The 20525-nt window shown below is 44.9% G+C and overlaps 1 protein-coding gene across 7 annotated transcripts in view; it reads left to right on the plus strand.

Moving 5' to 3' along the window:
- The window catches only part of MORC4 (MORC family CW-type zinc finger 4), a 43917-nt gene that overhangs the window by 12937 nt on the left and 10455 nt on the right, over positions 1-20525 (plus strand). For 4 of the 7 annotated variants that reach the window (XM_056808986.1, XM_056808987.1, XM_007507018.3 and 1 more), the window contains exons 3-4: positions 5110-5208; positions 8866-8993. Coding sequence is in view for 4 of the 7 variants with exons in the window: in XM_007507018.3 (XP_007507080.1) it covers positions 8914-8993 (80 nt within the window). In the remaining 3 variants the exon portion in view is untranslated. Of the gene's footprint in view, positions 1-5109; positions 5209-5245; positions 5349-8075; positions 8095-8865; positions 8994-20525 lie in introns of those variants that run through there. The other 3 variants (XM_007507021.3, XM_007507022.3, XM_007507020.3) reach the window with 3 other exon arrangements.

The raw sequence follows: 20525 nt of genomic DNA on the forward strand, positions 1-20525 counted from the left end.
GCCATGCATTTGCTCCTGTCCTTTTGGATCCACGCTTGGCTAGTGTAGTTAATGCCATTCTCCTTCACTTCCTTTTGTTTTCATAAAGAAACACATATATGCTTCAAGTGCCCCTTTCCAGGGGAGGAGATAGGTTAGAGGCCGCCATCTCCAGCCTCTTGCCAGATCCCCTTTGAACCAGGCGCCTGCATGTGTGCCAGGTGGTGGTCAGGGCTGTGGGCTCCAGCCCTCACCTCAAACAGGGCCCAGTCAGGTGGCTGCTTATGGGGCATGGAAAGAACAGTGAGCTCCTTGTTAAAGGGATGCCCACTGCCGTCGGGCCACTAGAGGGCTGAAGCAGCCAGGCCACGTTTCTGAAGAGGCCCTTCAAGAGCTGGCATGACTTTGACAAGCTTCTCCTCTTTCCCTAGGGAGTAGCCTATTTACGGGGAAAATTCTGAGGTGGGACAACATTTCCTGTGGCGTCAGACGAGATTGAGCCAAGCACAGGCCTTTCCACATAGTAAGCGATTAATTCCTAAGTGTTTCTGGAATTCCTCCCACTGGCCATCTTGGTGAATGCACTGGTTTTGCTGCAATGCTTTTTCTCCTCTTTCTTCTCTAGTCTCTGTTTCTGGGGACAGTGGCTGCTTGAGTAAGGCGGAGAGGGGGAGAGCAGAGCTCCTTGGGCCGGGGGTAATAAAGGCATACATGACGGTTCTAAAGATTTCCCTCTAAGCTCAGAAAGTGGGCTGGCAAGGAGTCTTCAGTCATGATGTGTGCCATAGTTAGTTAAGGCTCGCTCATGGGTCTGGGAAGCAGGTTCTCCATTTCTGTTGAAGGCAGTCGGGTTAGGCTTCTAAAATCAATCCATGGACATTTGCTCCTCACCTCCCACATGCCCAAAACTAGAGAGACAGACACCAGAATCAAATAAATGGGCCCTGTCTTTGGGGTGCTTGTGTCATGAACATAGCATGTGTTCATGTAAGTACATACATGATCATTTGGAGTAGAAACCCTAGAAGCTGCTGGGAGCACATCCTGGGTCTGGCGCTCAGAGGCCAGCTAGTCCAACCTCCTCACTTTATAGAGAGGGAAACTGAGTTTGGTCCCGGAAAGGAAAGTGACTTACTCAGGGTTACTCAGGTTAGAAGCATCAAGGTTCTTGTTCTGTGAGCCTACGTGTTCCCTTGGAAAAAGCACTAGGCCTCAGTTTCCTCCTTTGGATAATAAGGGGGTTAGACTTGGTGGCCTCTCTGAGGGTGCCCTTTAGGAAGTTACTTCCTGGCTCTCTTGCCTATTCTGTCAAATGAAGAGACTGGGCTAAATGGCTTCTGAGGTCCCTTCTGGCTGTTGAGCTAGGATTCTGGGACCCTCTGATTACGTGCAGTGTTATTGCTAATTGGTACCAAAAGCAGTTGGCTTAATAGGCCTTAAGGATAGTCGCCCTGCATGTGCTCAGAATCCTCTAGGATTCCTCACTGTTTTGTACAGAGTCCAAGTGGTTGGGGTTCGCCAGCTGCTCCCATTTCCACATGATGTTATGTTGATTGCATTAAGCCCCACATGGCTCTAGGCCAGAAGACCCCCTTGATGAGGTCCATGGTCACTCCAAAGAGATTGATGTATTGATGCAGAAGGAAAAGGAACCCAGTGCCAGACTCCACCGTTGGCTGTATGCCACACGATGAGTTACTCATGACTAGGCCATCATTGGCATCTCTTGGACAGGCGGAGCCCAGAACTCATCCGAAGGAGGAGATTGGATGGGATCACGTGTTGGAAACTTTAGATGATGCCAACATGCTCCATCACCAGCCCCCCCCCCCTTTATGCTTCTGTCCCTCCTATGATGGTCTGGGGCTGTTAATCAAATGATTCGGCAACCTCCAAAGCCTTGGAATGGTGTGCAACTCAAAGGGCAACAGAAAGGCATGTTGTTAGGTTAGGGTTAGGTGGGAAGATTCTGTAGAAAATACCTCCAAAGGGGGCAGCTGGGTAGCTCAGTGGATTGAGAGTCAGGCCTAGAGATGGGAGGTCCTAGGTTCAAATCTGGCCTCAGCCACTTCCCAGCTGTGTGACCCTGGGCCAGTCACTTGACCCCCATTGCCTAGCCCTTACCACTCTTCTGCCTTGGAGCCAATATACAGTATTGACTCCAAGACGGGTTTAAAAAAATAAAGAAACAAAAAGAAAGCAAAAAGAAAATACCTCCAAATAAGACCAGGAAACAATGAGGGGGAATGATCGCACGCTGCCCCATGATTGAACCCGGGGAAGCCAATGAGCTCAGTTTGAGAGAGAGGGAAAAGAAAACAGAGAAGATGGCTCAGAGTCAGGCCTTGCCTGATTCTCATCCTCGGAGGAGGGCATGGTGATGGATGAGCCAGCCAAGGGGGCTGAGAATTCATGGCGATTGGGGCAGGAGGAGACCCAGTAAGGGAACAGTGTCAAGGAAACAAGGCAAGGAGCCCATGGCTGAGAGAGGTGAGGCCCCGCAGGCCAGAAGTAGCAGCAGAGCATCAGGGAGGGAGTCAGGCCTGAGACCAGGCCCCTGAGCGCCCTGAGGGTAACTTCTTTGAGAACACTTGTGGTGAGATGCTGGGGTCAGAAGCCAGATTACCAGACTGATAAGGAAGTGGGTGAGGAGGAAAGAGAGGCCAAGGGGGGCTGTTCTTTGTAGGAGTTAATACTGAAGGGGAAGATAGACAGCTTGATAGCTCAAAGGCTTGATAGCAACAAGGAAAGGCTTGTTTTAGGAGATGGGGTGCCCGAGCTTGGACTCCTACGGAGAAAGGGTGAGCCCCAATCTAAGAAGTGTGCCGGGGATCCAGAGACTCATTTGGCAGAGGGGCCGAGGAGCAGCAAGCTGCAGTGGTGGTAGGCCAGGCCACGCCACATGGAGGCCTAGAGGAGTTGTCACTCGTGGGTAGAAACTCTTTGGTGGTGGTGTGGGGAGTGAGAATCCACAACTGTCATTCCCTGTGTAGAAGAAGCTCCCAGGGCAGAAGTTTCTTCTCCTGCTCTGTGACTTAGAGAAAGGTTAAGTGACTAGCCCAGGGCCACACAGCTGGGAGATATGTTACAGGCAGAACTTGAAACTAGGGCTTCCTGACTCCAAGAAAATCCATTGTTTCTAATTTCGGTCAGATATCAGTAAAAGACTTTAGGAGTGAGCATTTTTAGAGTCCACTAAGTTTCCTAGTGGATAGACCACTTAGCCTGGAGTCAGGAAGACCTGAGTTTAAATCTTGCCTCAAATGGACCTCACCAGCCGTGCAACTTCAGGCAAGTCTCTTCTCCCCTTGGCCTCAGTTTCCTCATCTATGGAATGAAGGGGTTGGACTGAGTGGCCTCGAAGGTTCCTTCCAGCTCTCATTAGAATGGGAATTTATGTTCCAGTGAGCTCAAATCTGGCCTTCAATGCTCACTAGCCAGGTGGCTCTAAGCAAGTCTCGTCTCCTTGGGCCTCATTTTCCTCATCTGAAAAATGAAGGGGTTGGACTAAGTGGCCTTGAGATTCTTTCCAACTCCTATTAGAATGGGAATTTATGTTCTGATGAGCTCAAATCAAAACCCTGAGCAAGTCACCTTAGCTTGCTCTCCCTTAGTTTCCTCAGAGGTAAAATGGGCATCATTTACCTTGCTGCAGGAAGATCAAGTGAGATAATATGTACAGCACTTTGAACTCCTATTTTGTGTGATGCCCAGAGTTTCAAGCTGAGTCAAAGAAGTACATCATAGAATCATTGATTTACATCTGGAAGGGACCAGCTCAACGCTGAGCTCAACCCCCATTAGGCCAACAGAGGTGCAAATGACTTGTTCAGGGTCACCTAGCTAGTGACTGAGGCCTGATTCTAGCTCATCAGAACATAGATTCCCATTCTAATAGAAACTGGAAGGAACCTCAGAGACTACTTGGTCTAACCCCTTCATTTTACAGATGAGGAAACTGAGGCCCAAGGAGAAGAGAATTGCCTGGGGGTCTCACAGCTAGTGAGTTTCTTAGGCAGGACTTGAATTCGGGTCTTCCTAAATTCAGGGCCAATCCCTCTCCATGGGGCCACCTAGCTTTGGGGGGAAGGGGGATGTTGATTGAACCAGCAGGCTTCTGACTGTTGTTTCCTATAGGTCCTTATTGTATAAAGAAAACACTCAGTCATTCGGGGTTACTGTCAGGCCATCATGTCTGCCTTTCAGACAGTTATCGTGTTCTAGGGAGAAGGGCAGGGGCTTTTTAAGCATCTCTCAGCCTGAATTGGCTTTGGGCTTCTGAGAGAGAGCAGACTGTCTTTTGGTTGGCTTTGCCCATGATCTCTCTGGGTTTATAAAGGAGGGTGAAAGCTGGGGCTTAGATAAGACTTATCAGAAATGGCGGCCCTTCTAAAATGGCATTACTCATGTCAAGAAAGAAAATACTGAGCCCTTCTCTCCATCTCCCCTGTCAAGTCGGCCACGTTGCACAGGCCCTCACTAATCCCTGTGTCTAAACCTTACGGCCTGGCTTGGCCTGGGGGGGCCTGCTGCTGTTCAGGAGCCTTGTGGAGGCTGTTGGGGAAGAGACAATCCCAGCACTGGGGGGCAGGGGCAGGAGAGATAGACCGAGACCCAGGAAAATATTTCTGCTGGACTGAATTGTTCAGAAATCTGCCCTATGGATTATCTGGCCTTGTATCACTGGCAATTCCTCCCTACAGGCCTCAGACAGCCTCCTGACTTCCCATGAGTCTGCTGATCAGCCCCACCCTGCAACTTGATCTCACTTTCTTAGAGCCTCTGTCAACGCAAGTCCTTGAATCTTTTTCACAAATGGCTCCAGAAGACTAGAGAAATAGGCTGGTGTGGGAGTGCCAGGATTGGGAACTCCTTTCAGCTTCCAACCAGAATCAGTTTCCGATGTTGCATCAGCCATCTTGTGTGTGACCAGAGAAGGCCATGAGCCCCCCACCCCGCCCCTGCTCCCATCTTGGGTCCACACATGTCATGGAGCCTGGAGGCTCAAAATAGCCATGACAGCTTGGTTCTTTCCTCTGTTTAGGCACCAGAGAGGCCGGCACCTGTCCCTGAGCTGTGTAAATCTGACCAGACCCTGAAATCTCTCTCCCTGGCTGCTTTTTCCTTCAGGTTGACTCAAGCTAACCTTGGCCAAAAGCTCAGTGCTTGTTGGAAGGGGAAGGCATCCCAGAAAAATGTTCCTGACTCAGCTGCAGCCAGACCAATAGGGTGAGTCAGACAGGCCACACCCACAGATGGGAGGGAGGGAGGAGGAGGAAGCATGGGGTGATACAGAATGACAGAGCTGGACTGGATGATCTCTAAGCACTTCAACTCTCCAGAATTCTTCCAGATTGCCTTTTTTTCTGGTCAGTCAATTAACAATTATTTGCTAAGAGCCTACTATGTAGGGGCAGTTGGGTGGCTCAGTGGATAGAGAGCCAGGCCTAGAGATGGGAGGTTCTGGGTTCCAATGTGGCCTCCAACACTTCCCAGCTGTGTGACCCTGGGCAAGTCACTTAACCCCCATGGCCTAGGTCTTATAGCTTTTCTGCCTTGGAACTGATATTTAGTAATGATTGGTAAGGGTTTTTTTTTTTTAAGAACCTACTAGGTGCTCAGGCACTGTGTTAGGAGTTAGAGATACAAAACCCAAACAGTCCTTGGTGCCAAGGACTTTGCATTCTGTAGGAGATATAGAAATCAACAAACATTTATTAATGGCCTGCTGTGTGCTAGTCCCCAAGGACTCGGACACAGAGAGGAAATAATTTTTGCCCTTAAATAGCTTACATTCTAATGAGGGAGACATCAGGCAGCAAGTATTTATTACTGTATGGGGGCTCTGAGCTAAGTGCTGGAAATACAAAAACAAAAGGAAAAAAATTCCTGCCCTCAGGAGAAAATGTGTGTGTGCAGGTACACATTTGTATATGTGGGCCAGCTCAACACTTCAGGAAAGGAATGTCACTTTAGCAGCTGGGCGGAAGATAGCCTGGCATGGGAAGAGAAGATCAAGCATTTAGATAGACCCTACTATGTGCCAGGAACTGTGCTAAGCACTTTACACTTATCTCAGTTTTGACCCTCACAACAACTTTTTGAGATAGGTGCTATTTTCATTATTATTATTATTATTTTTTAACCCTTACCTTCTGTCCTGGAATTGATACTAAGTATTGGTTCCAAGGCAGAAGAATAGTAAGAAGTAGGCAATTGGGGTTAAATGAGCTGCCCAGAGTCTGAGATCCAATTTGAATCCAGGACCTCTCATTTCCAGGTCTGTCTTTCTAGCTAGCCACAAAGCCAAGCTGCCCCTGATAAGTGCTATTATGATGCCCATTTTACAGATGAGGAGATGGAGGCAGTTAGAGGTGAAGTGACTTGCCTAGGATCACACAGCTGGGATTCATTTTTGAACTCAGTTCTTCCTGACTCTAGGCCCAGCAAAGAAAAGAGACCATGATTAGACAATAGATTTGAGGTTCCAGATAGATTGAACTCAATTCCATCCTGGTTTGTAAATATCTGTAAACCTGATAGGAACTTTGTCAAGCTGTTGAGGATTAAATGCCTCTTGACTGATTAGAGAATTCAACAACAAATCAGGGAGGTGGCTAAATTAAAGACAGAATAGAACAGCTGATTAGAAATGAAGTTCCCAGAAGCCTCAGGGAGGGGACCTTGAGAGCACACGAGTGTGCGTGAGCAAGTGCACACACGTGTGCACACACACACGTGTGATTTTTATTATGAAAGTCACTACCAAAAATATTTCTTCTTCCATTTTTTGCCCTACAACATAGTCTTTTTGGCAGCTAGGTGGCACTGCAGTTAAATATAGAGTGCCATGCTTGGTTTTACTGAGTTTAGCTCTGGCCTCAGACCTTTCTGGGTATGTGACCCTGGGTAAGTCACTTCACCCTATTGTTTGCCTCAGTTTCCTCATCTATAAAATGAGTTGGAGAAGGAAATGGCAAACCATTCTAGAATCTTTGCCCAGAAAACCCCTAGTAGGGTCACAAGGTGTCAGATATGACTGAGAAACACCTGAACAACAACAATGTCTTTTAAGAAGCCAACACTCCCGTCCCCCCCCCCCCCATTCATTGCAGAGGTGGAGGATTATGGCTGCAGAATGCTGCATCTTCTGTCAGATCCAGTTGGCTCATGGGTTGGTTTTGTTGGATTGCGGGGGAAAGAGATTTGAAATGAAGGTGATTTTCAAAGCGAAGATGTTGGATTATGCTTTAAAGAGGACTCAGAATGCCTCTTATTTCCATTTCCCCAGGATCTCAAAGCCCTTCCTGTCTCTTGATCCCACTTTTCCTGACACATTCAAGCAGGGCAAAGAGGTGCGCCCTTCTTGGTTTTGGAGATGAGGACGTTGGCCCTCAGAACAGACCCTGTTTGTAGGAGTGCTTGCCATTTCTTGCCTCATTTGAGCCTTATAAAGACTCTGTAGAGAGACCCTAGGGAAAGAATGCTGGGAAGGCCCAGGACTACAAGGAGGGCTTTGTATGGTGCCTGAAGGCAAGTCATACTTCCTGTTTGAGCCTTGCCTCAGTTTCCTTCTGTATAAAATGAGAGGTGGTTGGGTTAAAGAGCTTCTGAGTTCCCCCCTTATGCCTCAGACTGTAGAATCTTCCATGTGGGATACTTGGGTCTCAGTTTCAGGTCTCAGTTTCCTCCTGTGTAAAATGAAAGGTTTAGACCAGAGAACTTCTGAGGACCCCTTTCTACTTCTCAACCTAGGATCCTACGATCCTTTGGTCCTCTGCCAAAGTCTGAGGTGTGAATGCTATTTCTTTAAGAAAAAGGGGCTTGGCATGAAGTCTGTGTGTGTGTGTGTGTGTGTGTGTGTGTGTGTGTGTGTGTGTGTGTGTGTGTGTGTGAGAGAGAGAGAGAGTTGTGGGGGGAGTGGAGGGGGGATACTGCTCGGCTGACTCCTGTAAATGTATTTTTAGCCTGGCCAAGTGTCAGGCAAATTGACACCGTGGGCACAGCTTGTCACTGCAGGGGTGGGGCGGGCGGGCAGGCGGGCAGAGGGAACTTGGGACGAATTTGTTCCTCCTTTGTACTTTTGGGAAATTCAGTGGGGCCTGTTGGCTTTAGGTAAGGTGTTCTTATCTCCCTTGGCTTTAGAGCAGGAGCCTTACCTTGTCCTGTTTGTGTTCCTCAGGGACTTTTTCTTTACTGAAATAGTAGAGGGGGCTTTTGGGTGCGAGTTTGGAACCTCCTTGGGAGCCAGCTGGCTGCAGTGAGCCTTCAGAGTTGTTAGGATATGTCTAGCACTCTCTCTCTCTCTCTCTCTCTCTCTCTCTCTCCCTCTCTCTCTCTCTCTCTGTCTCTCTCTCTCTCTCTCTCTCTCTCTCTCTCTCTCTCTCTCTCTCTCTCTCTCTCTCCCTCTCTCTCTCTCTCTCTGTCTCTCTCTCTCTCTGTCTCTCTCTCTCTCTCTCTCTCTCTCTCTCTCTCTCCCTCTCTCTCCCTCTCTCTCCCTCCCTCCCTCCCTCTCTTTCCTTCTCCTTTTCTGTCTCTCTCTCCCTCCTCTTCCTTTTCTTCTTTCTCTCTTTTCTCTCTCTCCCTCCCCTCTCTTCTCTTTCTCCTCTCTCCTCTCTCTCCCTCTCCCTCTCTGTCTCTGTCTCTCTCCCCCCTCTCATTTATATACATGATTATATAGACACATTGTGAAGTCCATACCTAGATGTACGTATGTACCATGTGTCCTCTGTACCACATAAACGTATTAGCAAACACATCAGTAGATAGCTCTGTGTGGATATGTGGGTACCAGCAGTTTTCCATATAGAACCCTTGTATGCTCAAATAAGTCAAGGCACATGCCTGGGGTGTATAACTCACTCTCCTCCTCCTCCACGTATGCAGTGGGGCTCCTGACCAGATCCAGGGACCGTGGGAGGAGTGTCTCAATGGATGCAGCTTCCTGACAAGGTTGATCTGTCTCGGTTACCTGAGAAGCAGTTCTCTCACCTTAATCCCCATCCAAGATACAGGTAAGAACTGCTCTGCCCTGCTTCTCCCCAGCTGGCAGTGTGCTCTGGCTCTCTCTGCCTCCCTGCCACTGGCTCTGAGTCCAAAGTCTCCTAAAGCTTGTCATCTGGCTCCTTTGACCTCCTTACTCACTACTCTTAAAAAGAGACTTTCTCCAATGCCCTTTGTCTTTCTAGCATAATGGATTTGCCACTCATCCTCCAGACCAAAATCTTCCCTTATGACCAAAAAAAAGAAAGTAGGACCCTCAGTCTACATAAGGAAGGGACCTCTCAGAGGCCACCCAGTCCAAATCCCTTCGTTTTACAGAGGATGAAATTGAAGCCCTGGGGATGGGAAATGACTTGCCTAAGGTCCCACAGATCATCAGTGTGAAGTCTTTTTTACTCTTAAGTCTAAGACAATAGTCTGCCTCTCTTCATCAGGTCCTAGTAGACCCTCTAATTGCTAATAGTTAACTTCCTCAGGTTGAACCTTTCCTGCCAAAGTATACTCTATTCTTGTCCTGTTAACAAGAGCTAGCATTTCCTCAGCCCACTTTGCTGTAATTCTTTATCAGTTCTTGCAGTTCTCCCCATGTTTCTCAGAATCCCACATCATTATAATTCCTTCTAAGGCAAAGCAATATTCTATGACATCCATGCACTACAGTTGGTTTAACCATTCTCTGACTTTTGTTTCCAGTTCTTTGCCTGCCACAGAAAGTGCTATTATGAATATGTCAGGCGTGTGTGCATGTGTGTGCGTGTGTGTTGTGATATTGATATCACTTTAAAAGACTGATATTTATTAATTTAAGGTCACCAAGGAATTCACTTATGAAATTCCTAAATGAAACACTCAAGTCAGAATGGAGTTTTATGGTAATTTAATTACAATGGGAGTAAGAAAGAAGGAGAGAGAGAGAAGGAGAGAAGGAAAGAGGTTAACTCAACCTTCTGGCAGAGCCAGAGGGAGTTTAGGCCTTGGAGGGCCAAGGCAGGGAAGGGAATCAGTCCTTTCACTAACATGACCGATTCGAAGGAAAGCTGCCTGCGGGCCTCCTCCCTGCTCGAGCTCCTAGAACAAACTGGCGCCTAGCCCTGTCCACAGGAAGTGATCGAACTCCAGAGGCTGTTCTCTACCTCACCTCCTGCACCTCACACATGCCAATGGTGGCTCAAGCTTGACTTAGGACAGCCCAGGTGGGCAGTTAGTTATTTCTGATTTGTCCTTGACTAGCACATGCCCGTGTAGTGTGGGTGTGCACAATTTTGGGTGCTAGACCAAGCAAGATGGAGGAGATTTAAAAATCACAGTGTGTGTGTGTGTGTGTGTGAGTGTGTGAGAGAGAGGGGGGGGGAGGGAGGGCAGGGGTAGCCTTTCTTTCTCTTCCTGATTTCAAGATATTTTCCTAGCAGCAGGATGGCCCTTTCACTCACCCACTTAGATGATTCCAAATTGGCTTTCTAGGGTGTCTGGACCACTTCCCACCCCTACCAATGGTAGTGCTTTTCTGGTGTGCCTTTTTTTCCAAAGCACCGCCAGCATTGAACCTTTCCATCTTTTCTCATTTTTGCCAGCCCAACAAGTGTGAGGTGAAACGTCTGCCTTGCTTTCTTGTGCATTTATGCCTCACCCTAAATGATTGTGTCTCTTTCTGAGATCATTTATATTTTACGATTCTTTTGAAAACTCTTCATATTCTTTGACAATTTCTCTATTGGAGAATGGCTCTTGATGTTGTATATTTGTGTTAATTCCCTGTGTATTTTGGGTATCAGACTTTTATTGGTGCTTTTTACTGCAAATAGTTTTCCTATTCTATTATTTCTTTTAATCATGTCTTCATTGACTTGCATCATACAAATATTTTTAGACTTTATGCAGTCAAATTGTCTCTTGTTTAGTTAAGAATTCTCTGCCAGCTATAGTCATAAGGATACCACATGCTCTCATTCTTTTCTAACCGAAATCCTCTGCCCTGAGCAGGGCATTCATAGGAAGTATCTGAGGTCATACTGGAACAACAGGTTCATTTCTACTCTCATAACTTTGCTTGAAATGCATTATGCTTTCTCATATTCAAATCCCACTCACTCTTCAAGGCCCAGCTCAAGTCTCACCTCCTCTGGGAAGGCTTCTCTGATAATTCTAGCTGAGATCAGTCTTTTTTAGGACTCTCTGAAATATTCATTTTCTGTATAACATATTTTTGAATTTGGTCATATACTATATTTTGGGGGAACATTTTTATTACTAGAATTTATTTTTAAGTTTCTCAGCCTTTCCCAGCCTTCCCCACACCGTAGAAGGCATCATCCTGGAAACAGATAAGTATGTATTGATTATGTCTTTTGTGTTTCCATTTCTCAATTCATCCTCTGGAGGTGAACATTCCCAAGTCATTCTTGAAATATTAAATCTATAGCTGTATATAATGTTCTCTTGGTTCTCCTTATTTCATTGTTCATTATCCCATGCAATTCTTTCCAAGTTTTAAAAAGATTAATCTGTTCATTTTTTCTTAAAATGGAGCAATGTTGCATCATAATCTCATGCCACAATTTCTTTAGCCATTACCCAGTTGGTGGACATATACGATCTTGAATTCATTGTATCCTGATTGTAGCAGGAGAGTGTAAGCACCTCAGTTGTGCTTCAATCGTGTCTGACTCTTCGTGGCCCCATGAACGTGGCCCCTCTACTATAATATTGGCTATGGAGTTCTCGTGGCAAAGATGATGGAGTGGTTTGCTATTTCCTTTTCCAGCGGGTCACCTTTTGTCAGAACTTTCCACCCTGATCTGTGCTTCTTGGGTAACCTTTCATGGCACAACTCATGGTTTCATTGAGCTATGCAAGCCCCTTTGCCACAATAAGGCAGTGATCCAGGAGGGGACAAGCACCTTTAGAACATGGCTAATACTTCTTTTTGTTGTTGTTGTTTAATTTAATTAATTAATTTATTTTTACCAATTACACATAATAACAAATTTCCACATGAGTTTTCTGAAGTTATATGATCCAAATTGTGTTCCTTCCTTCTCCCAGAGCTGGGCAAGCAATTCAGTCTGGATCATATGTGTTTTATCATGCAAAATGTATTTCCATATTGTTCATTTTTGTAAGTGAATAGTTTTATAAAACCAAAACCCCACAGCAGTTGTTGTACAGGATTCCATGTTTATGTAGCAAGATGCATTGAAATGTTGATACTAGTATTGAAACATACGTGTAAAGATACACATTTTGTGGAATTTGTTCTGTTCTATTTTCTTGTATGTCTCATGTTTAGAGCATTCAATTTCATTTTTCATTGTCCTAACTAAATATGGCTAAATGAATACTGTAATTGAAAATATATCTTAAATCTTGTCATGAGTTTTTAAAAAGTCGATTACAAATTGTATCATTCCTGATTACACAGAACTTTGTGGGTGGTTTTAAATAAATTTTATACTTCTAAAAATAAAAACTAAAACCAAAACCAAAACCCCAAATCATAAACCCAGATAAACAAATGAAAAATCACACGCTTTCATCTGCATTTCTACTCCAAAAGTTCTTTTTCTGGAAATGGACAGCATTCTTTGTCATAAGTCCCTCAAAATTGTCCTGGATCATTGTATTGCTGCTAGTAGCAAAGTCTATCACATTTTCTTGTTCCACAATATAGCTGTTACCGTGTACAAAGTTCTCCTGGTTCTGCTTATTTCACTCTGCATCAATTCATGAAGGTCTTTCCAGCTCTTTCTGAAATCATTCTGTTATCATTCCTTTCAGCACAATAGTATTCCATCATGGAACACATGGTCCTCACAGTAGTAGGCACAAAACAAAAACAAAGACAAAACATGTTGAATGGAAATAGAGCTTGTTTCCTTCAACTGTCTGAAGTGTTATCTCAGACCCCAAAAGTAAGGATAAAGGGTGGTATAATTTTTTTGTTTATTTCTGGTTTTTGAGGAGGGGAAGGTACTAGAATATTGGCAGAATTCTAGAGAAAGAATAATCTCAGTGGAAAAAAATTAAATAAACAAATGAACCTTGTTCGGTTTTAGTTGAGGAAAAACAGAACGGAGCCATAGGCCACCCAGAGGAGGATGACCGAAATGGTGAGATGGTGAGGGCCTGTGCCATTCAGTTGTTTGGAGGAACTGGAAAAGAGATGAATCTTGCTGGGAGTGGGAAGATGTGAGGGAGGGTAAAGGGAGGACATCACATTAGTCATCAAATATTTGAAGAGTTCTATGTAGAAAAGGGAATACATTGGTCACCAAGAGGACAGAACTAGGAATGCTGGGTATAAATTATCCAAGAGAACATTGCCTAATGGTTAGAGCCTCTGCTCATCAGGGATGGCCTAGAAGGGATTTATGTTCAGGTTTGGGCTGGGTTGGAGAGAAAACACTTAAAGCTAGGAAAGTCTGGGATTCTGTATTATACAAGCCTTCCCCAGAAGGAATCCTATCCTGGCAAATAATCATTCTTTAAAAAAAATACTGGATTTTTTTTCCTCTCTGCTGTCAATATTTTCCAGTATACTTTGCTCCTCTTCCCCCTCCGCACTGACCGCCATAGAACCCTTTCTTGTATCAAAAAAGTACCATTTAAGTGAATCAAATGTTTAGAGGAGAGGGACTCCCCTGGAGTCGAGCCTGGACAGTTCATGTATCTGGCTTCGAATGTCTTTTAGCATGGTTTTCCTTGACATTGGTGTGGTTATTTTCTGCTGTTCTCTTGGCCCTCTTTATTTCACTCCTCCTTGGTGGTTCAGTTAAATCTTCCCAAGTTTCTCTGAATTCTTCATTTCCATTTTTGGAATGAGGAAGTGGAGAGTGAAGTTGGACTGCATCTGTGATTTCAGTCTTCTCAGTGAAGAAATTCAGACTCAGCAAGCTGCCTAGGACCTGGAGAGTTACTGAAGGTCACACTGCCCAGAGATGTTCCAGGCAGAACTCAAATCAAGGTCTTCCTGACTCTTAGAACTCCTCTCTATCCAGATCGTCATTTATTATGATGCCATAATATTTCATTATGTTTATATGCCACAATTAACTGTTCTTCCAGTTGGTGAGCAACTTTCTTCTACCAGAAAAAGACACAAACATGGGGCAACTAGGAGGCTCAGTGGCTAGAGAGCTGAGCCTGGAGATGGGAGGTCCTGTACTCAATTTTGACCTCTGACCCTTCCTCATTGTGTGACCCTGGGCAAGTCACTTAAGCCTAACTGCCTAGCTCTTACTGCTCTTCTGCCTTGGAAGCAATGTTTAGTATTGACTCTAAGACAGAGGATAAACGTTTACAGCCCCCCCCCACACACACACACCCACCTAGAAATAAAGAGCATTGCCATGAATATTTGTTTTATGTAGCAGAATCACTGGGTCAAAGAATATGCAGATTTTTCTCTCAGTTCCAAACTGCTTTCAGCTTCTCCAGAATGTTTCAATTCATTCACAGTTGCACTGACACTGTATTAATGTGCCCATTCCCCCCGCTAACCTTTCCAGTGTTGAGTATTTCCATTTCTTATCTCTGCCAACTTGATGGGTGTAAGTAAGGTGGCAAGCACCCCAAAGGTGGCATAATTTGCATTTTTCTTGTTCATGATTGGAGCATTTTTAAATGCTTCCTCATTTGCATTTTTTCCTGAAACTGTTCCTATCCTTTGACCACTTCCATGGGGAATGCCTCTTGCTTTATGTATTTGTTGCTTTGCTGTATGACATGTATAGTATCCTTTTAGGAGAGGGATAGAGAGCCTGAACCTGTGAGTTCATCAGAACAGAGAACTCTCAAAGAAGAAACTCCATCCTTGTTTCTCTGCAACAGAGAACCTTTGGGAGCTGCCTAGAGGATGGCTTGGACTCGAGCAGACACTACGAATCGGAGTCAGAATTTGAACTTGGCTCTTCCTGGCCAACTGGCTCCAAGGCCAGCTCTCTCTCCAGGATATCACACTGCTTCTCAGTTTAGATTTTTATCCAAGATTATTTGATACAAAGATTTCCCCCTATTCATTGCTACCTTCCCTTTCGCTAGCTGCTACATTTTTTCATTCAGGCAAAAGCTTTTTTTTATGTAGTCACAATTTTCTCTTTTGCATCACTCATTTGGTGAAGAAACCTCCCCCACTCCCCAAAGCAACCAACCAACTTGTATACAGAGGGAAGTAAGCAGAACCTGGAATCCACAATAAAACAAGTGGACCCCCCCGCCCCCCCGAATCCCGTGCAATGATGGAGCATGGGCTAGAGGAAGACTGGAGAAAACATACCCATTCCCCTTCAGTGCTAGCAGTGTGGAGGGTTGTGTCAGCTACTTTTTTGCATGGCTTTCTTTCCTTTTTTTGGTTCCATTTTTGTTCTAAGGAAGAAGAAGGGTCATTAGGTTGTGAAGAGGAGGGATAGAGATACATTTTCAAAACCGAGCAGAGTATCCATCCATCACTTTCCTCTACAATGTTGCCTTTCACGTTTTTATGGTATAAGGTGGTGATTGAAATGGAAGTTTTCTTTCTTTTCTCGCCTCCCTTCATTTTAAACCCTGAATAAATACTGGATATCGGTTCCAAGTCAGAAGAATGGGAAGGGCCAGGCAAGGGGAGTTAAGTGACTTGTCACACAGCTAAGAAGTGGCTGAGGCTAGATTGGAACCAGGACCTCCCATCTCTAGGGCTGGCTCTCCATCCACGGAGCCACCTAAACTGAATTTCTGCCAAACCACTTTAGAGTTTGCCCAGCTGTTCTCAATGAATAGGGGAGCCTTCCCCCACTGGTTTATGTTCTTAGGTTTAATGAACACTAGGTTACTGTGCTATGTTGCTTTGGGGTCTTACTTAGCCAGTCTGTTCCGATCTACTTTCCCGTCTTTTAGCCAATATAAAATAGTTTGGATGATTACGCCTTTATAATATGTTAGACTTGCTTTATTCCTGCTTTTCTTTCATTATTTCTCTTGTGATTTTTAACCATTTCCCTTAATTTAATTTTGTCATTACTTTGAGTAGTTTTGCAAAACTAGCTGGCTATTTGGCATTGCCCTAATTTTATAGATTCATTTCAGTGGTCATATAATTTTTATTATATTGGCATGGCCCAACCAAGAACAATGAATAGCTCTCTAATTACTTAAGTCTTCCTTTTATTTCTGGAGAGTGCCTTGTAATTGTGTTTCTGTAAAGCCCGAATGTGCTGCGGGAGGTTAAGTCCCAGATATTTTATGAATTTTGAAGTGATTTTGAATGGAATTTCTCTTTCCCCCCTCCTATTAGGTTTTGTTAGTAATAATTCAGGATCTCCCAAAAGTCTTAGTGCAGTTTTGAGCTTTAATAGCTTTACTGACTTTAAACCACTCAAAGACTTTGGGGGCACCTTGTATACAAAAACACTATTGTTTTTTGTGAGTTTATTTTGTATCCTACTTTTACTAAATTTAGTCATTTTTTAATTGCTTCTCTGAATTCACCACCTTATTGTCTACAGATAAAGACAGTTTTATCTTATCTCATCTTATTCTCCTAGAGTCAATTCTTTGGAGGTGGGAGTGAGGGGCATCTAGTGGTTCAGTGGAATGCGAGTCAGGCCTGGAAATGGGAGATTCTGGCTTCAGATTTGGCTTTACATACTTTCTAGCTGTGTGACCACGGGCAAGTCACTTAACCCCAGTTGCTTAGCCCTAGCTGATCTCCTGCCTTGGAGCTGATAAAGTCATTCTTCAGGTTGAAACTGGAAAAGTTTCTCAAATTTGTAGCTCAGAATTACCATCCTTCACTGTATGGTCCAGGAAAAACAACTTGCCTGACATACATGTCCCTTCTTGTGAAGGCAGGCAGGGTGAGACACTTATCTTGTTCTGAGTCATTTTTTTCCCAAGGATCCTCTTTGTTTCCCTTTTTAAAAAAATCCTTACCTTCTATCTTATAATCAATATTGTGTGTTAGTTCCACCGTAGAAGAGTGGTGAGGGCTAGGCAATGGGGGTTAAGTTGCCCAGGGTCACCCAGCTAGGAAGTGTCTGAGGTAAGATTAGAACCCAGGACCTCCCATCTATAAGGCTGGCTCTCAATCTGCTGACTCACCTAACTGTCCCCTCTTGGATCATTGAACAATTCTCTTTGGATCTCTTTCAGTTCCAAAATGGAAATGTTTTTCCATCCTCATGTTTTCCTGGAGACCTTGATCAAGGTTTCTCCTGTGGTGGCCCCTCATCTCCATGGCCAGTGCTCCATTTGGTACCATGCTCATCTGTGTCCTTATTGTGTCCTCTCCATCTTGGCTGAGGTTGAGCTCTCTTTATCTTAGTAGACCCAACACCTAATGTAGGGCCTTGCACCTAGTAGCACTTCAGCAATATTTGTTGACTCAAACTTGGCATCTAATTTTCACTTCTTCTAATGCTCCATGGTAGCTCTCTTTATTGTCAAATATCTCTATCCTCTTCCCTATCATCCTTTTTGTTGTCATTCAGTTGTGTCTGACTCTTAAGTGACCCCGTGGACCATAACTTAGCCATGGGGTTTTCTTGGTGAGGATACTGGAGTGGTCTGCCATTTCCTTCTCCAGTGGATCCTTTCATCAGGCTGCAGAGATGAAGTGACTTGTCCAAGGTCACATAGCTAGAAGTGTCTGAGGCTGGATTTGAACTCAGGTCTTCCTCACTTCAGAACCAATGCTCTAATCACTGAGCCATAGCTACCTCTGTGCCTTTTATCTTTAGCCACCCACAAATATCTACCAGACAAACTGGGAATTACTTCTAATGATGTAGTATTATACTACTATATCATATTCTTCTTCTTCTTCTTCTTCTTCTTCTTCTAATATTTTAGTCATATTATACTATATATATATATACACTATATGTACATATATATTATATACTTCTTTCTGGAGAGAGATCTAAAGCTCTTATATCTTGAGGTGAAAGGGATCTCAGAGACCATCTAGACCAATCCTCCCGTTTTACAGAGGAGGAGACTGAGGCCCAGGGAGGGGAAGGTCATTGCTACTTACTTGTCTCTTACAAATTCGAAGTGTGAGAGGTAGGAGTTGAAGCCAAAGACTGCATCTTCAAAAGCAAAGCCCTCTCCCCTGATGATCTCTTTCCTTTCTTTTAATCTTATTATAAAGAATAATGAGACAGGGCTAATGAAGTTCTTAAAAATAAGAGAAAAATCCAGACAATAACTCTAATAATCTGGACCAGGAAGCAGTAAACAAGTAGCTGGGCTCCCTGGGGCCCCCCGAGGTCCTTCACCGCCCACACAGACTCCAGGAGCGGAGCCCGTGTTCGTGTTCGACAGTACAATCACAGCCCCTGCCCATTGCCCAGAGTGCTTTTAGCTCTGCAAAAAGCTTTCCCACCCCGGTTCCATTTATGTTCTTCGGCTCCCCAGGCCAGCAGTCTGAATGCATCATCTATGCCAAATTAGAATCATCAAATAGTCACTTAGTGTTCCCAAGCAAAGGAAAAGAAATCTGTTAAAATTGCAGGCATTTGAAATTTTGAAAAAATGTTCAGCACAGCACGCACGCACGCACATCTATGCACACTCCCCTGTCAGGCCATTAGTCCAGAGTGCTGTTACTCCTGAACACTATGCTAGTCCTTTGGGAAAACAGAGGCCGTGACCCTATTCAAAGGGGGAAGGTTTGGGTTCCATTGGAATATTCTGCCACCAAGGTCCTCTGTCCAGGGCAGCAAGTAAATATCAGGAAAAAGCCAAAAACACAACAGAAGGATCAAATCCTGATTTGGGGGAAATCTGGGCATCATGTTTACCATGCTGCTTCTTAAGAGAGGGCTAGAGGCCAGTCAATCAGTCCACCTGCCTCTGTGCCAGGCCCTGTGCCAAGTGCTAGGATACCAAGAAGGCAAGAGACAGTCTCTGCCCTCAATGAGCTCCCAGTCTTAACAAGGGAGACAACATGCAAATAAGTTGGAGCCAGATCAATTCGAGATAATGGTCCTCGCCTTCCCGGGGGATCAGAAAAGGCTTTTCGGAGAAGTTGAAGGAAGCTGGGGCAGCCAGGAAGGGAAGATGACAAAGGAAAGAGGGGAAGCCAGTGAAAATCCCCAGAATCAAGAGATGGAATGTCTTATGTGAGGATGAGCAAGGTAGTCAGAGTCACTGGATCTCAGAGTATGTAGGGTGGGCGAGGCGGGGTATAAGGTGTGCCCAAACTGGAAAGGTGAGGGGGCTTCATTATGAAGGGTTATGAAAACCAAACACATTCAGGAGGCGATAAGGGAGCCACTGGAGTTTATTGATTAGAGCAGGTGACATAGGTCAGACAGGTCTGTGCTTCCAGAAGATTGTTTTCGAAAGCTGAATGGAAGATGAATTCGAATGAGGAAAGATTTGAAGCAGGGAGGCTATTGTAGTCATCCGTATCAGAGGAGAGAAGAGGGAGGATGCAAGAAATGTTCTCCAAAATCAGTTGCCTTGGTAACTGATTGGACATGGAGGTGGGGTCCTGAGAGAGTGAGGAGTTAAGGTTGATACCTAGTTTCCAAGCCTGGGTGACTGGAGGATAGTGATCCCCTCCACAGTAGTAGGGCAGTAAAGAAGTGGAATGAGTTTGGGGAGAAGATACCGAGTTCTGTTTTGGACAGGTTGAGTTAACGATGTCTATGGAACATCCAGTTTGAGATGTCCAGTAGGCAGCTGCAAATGTAAGCCTGGAGATCAGCAGAGATGTTAGAGCTGAGAGAGGTGATCATTGAATCTATGGGAGGTGATAAGATGGCCATGAGAAATAAATAGTAGAGAAGGAAGACCCAGAACAGAGCCTTGGAGACAGACACCCAGGGTTAGTGGGCATGACATGGAGTCTGAGAAAGATAAGAGGAACTGGGGTGGGAGCAGTGTCACAGAACCCAGAGAGAAGAGTCTAGGAAAAGATTGTGATTGACAGTGTCAGAAGCTCTCAGACAAGTTAAGAAGGATGAAGATGTAGACAAGGTCATTGGATTCTGCCTTCTTGGATACCAAGGTGATCGTGGGTAACTTTCAAGAGAGCAGCTTTGGTTGAACAATGAGGTTGGAAGCCAGAGTAGAGAGTCAAGAAGAGAATGAGAGAGAGGGAAGTGGAGGCATCAGTTGTAGATGGCCTTTCAGAGAGCTGCAAAAGGGAGGAGAGATATGACGTGATGCCATATCTAAGTGGGGATGAACAGATGAAGTGAGGATGTTTTGAGGATTGGGGAGATGTGGGCATGTTTGTAGGAAGTAGGGAAGCAGCCAGGAGACAGGAAACGTTGAAAGTTAAGTGAGAGTGAGAGTTAAGTGAGAGAGGGAGGATGATAGAGGAGGGCAGTCTACTAGAGGGGACTGAAACGGTTGTACAGGTGAAGGGGTTGTCCTTGGCAATGAAAAGGGCCACCTTTTCATCTGAAACACAGGTGAAGGTGGAGCTAGTGGTAGAAGATATCTGAGTGATTGATATGAGATGAAGAGGGAGCTCACAGCAAATGTCCTCAATTTTTTCCTATAAAATATGAGGTGGTGTTCTTAGCTTTGAGGTTTGGGGAGGGGAGAGCCTTAGA

Source organism: Monodelphis domestica, chromosome X (genome assembly GCF_027887165.1).
Source record: "Monodelphis domestica isolate mMonDom1 chromosome X, mMonDom1.pri, whole genome shotgun sequence".
NCBI classification, from domain to species: domain Eukaryota; kingdom Metazoa; phylum Chordata; class Mammalia; order Didelphimorphia; family Didelphidae; genus Monodelphis; species Monodelphis domestica.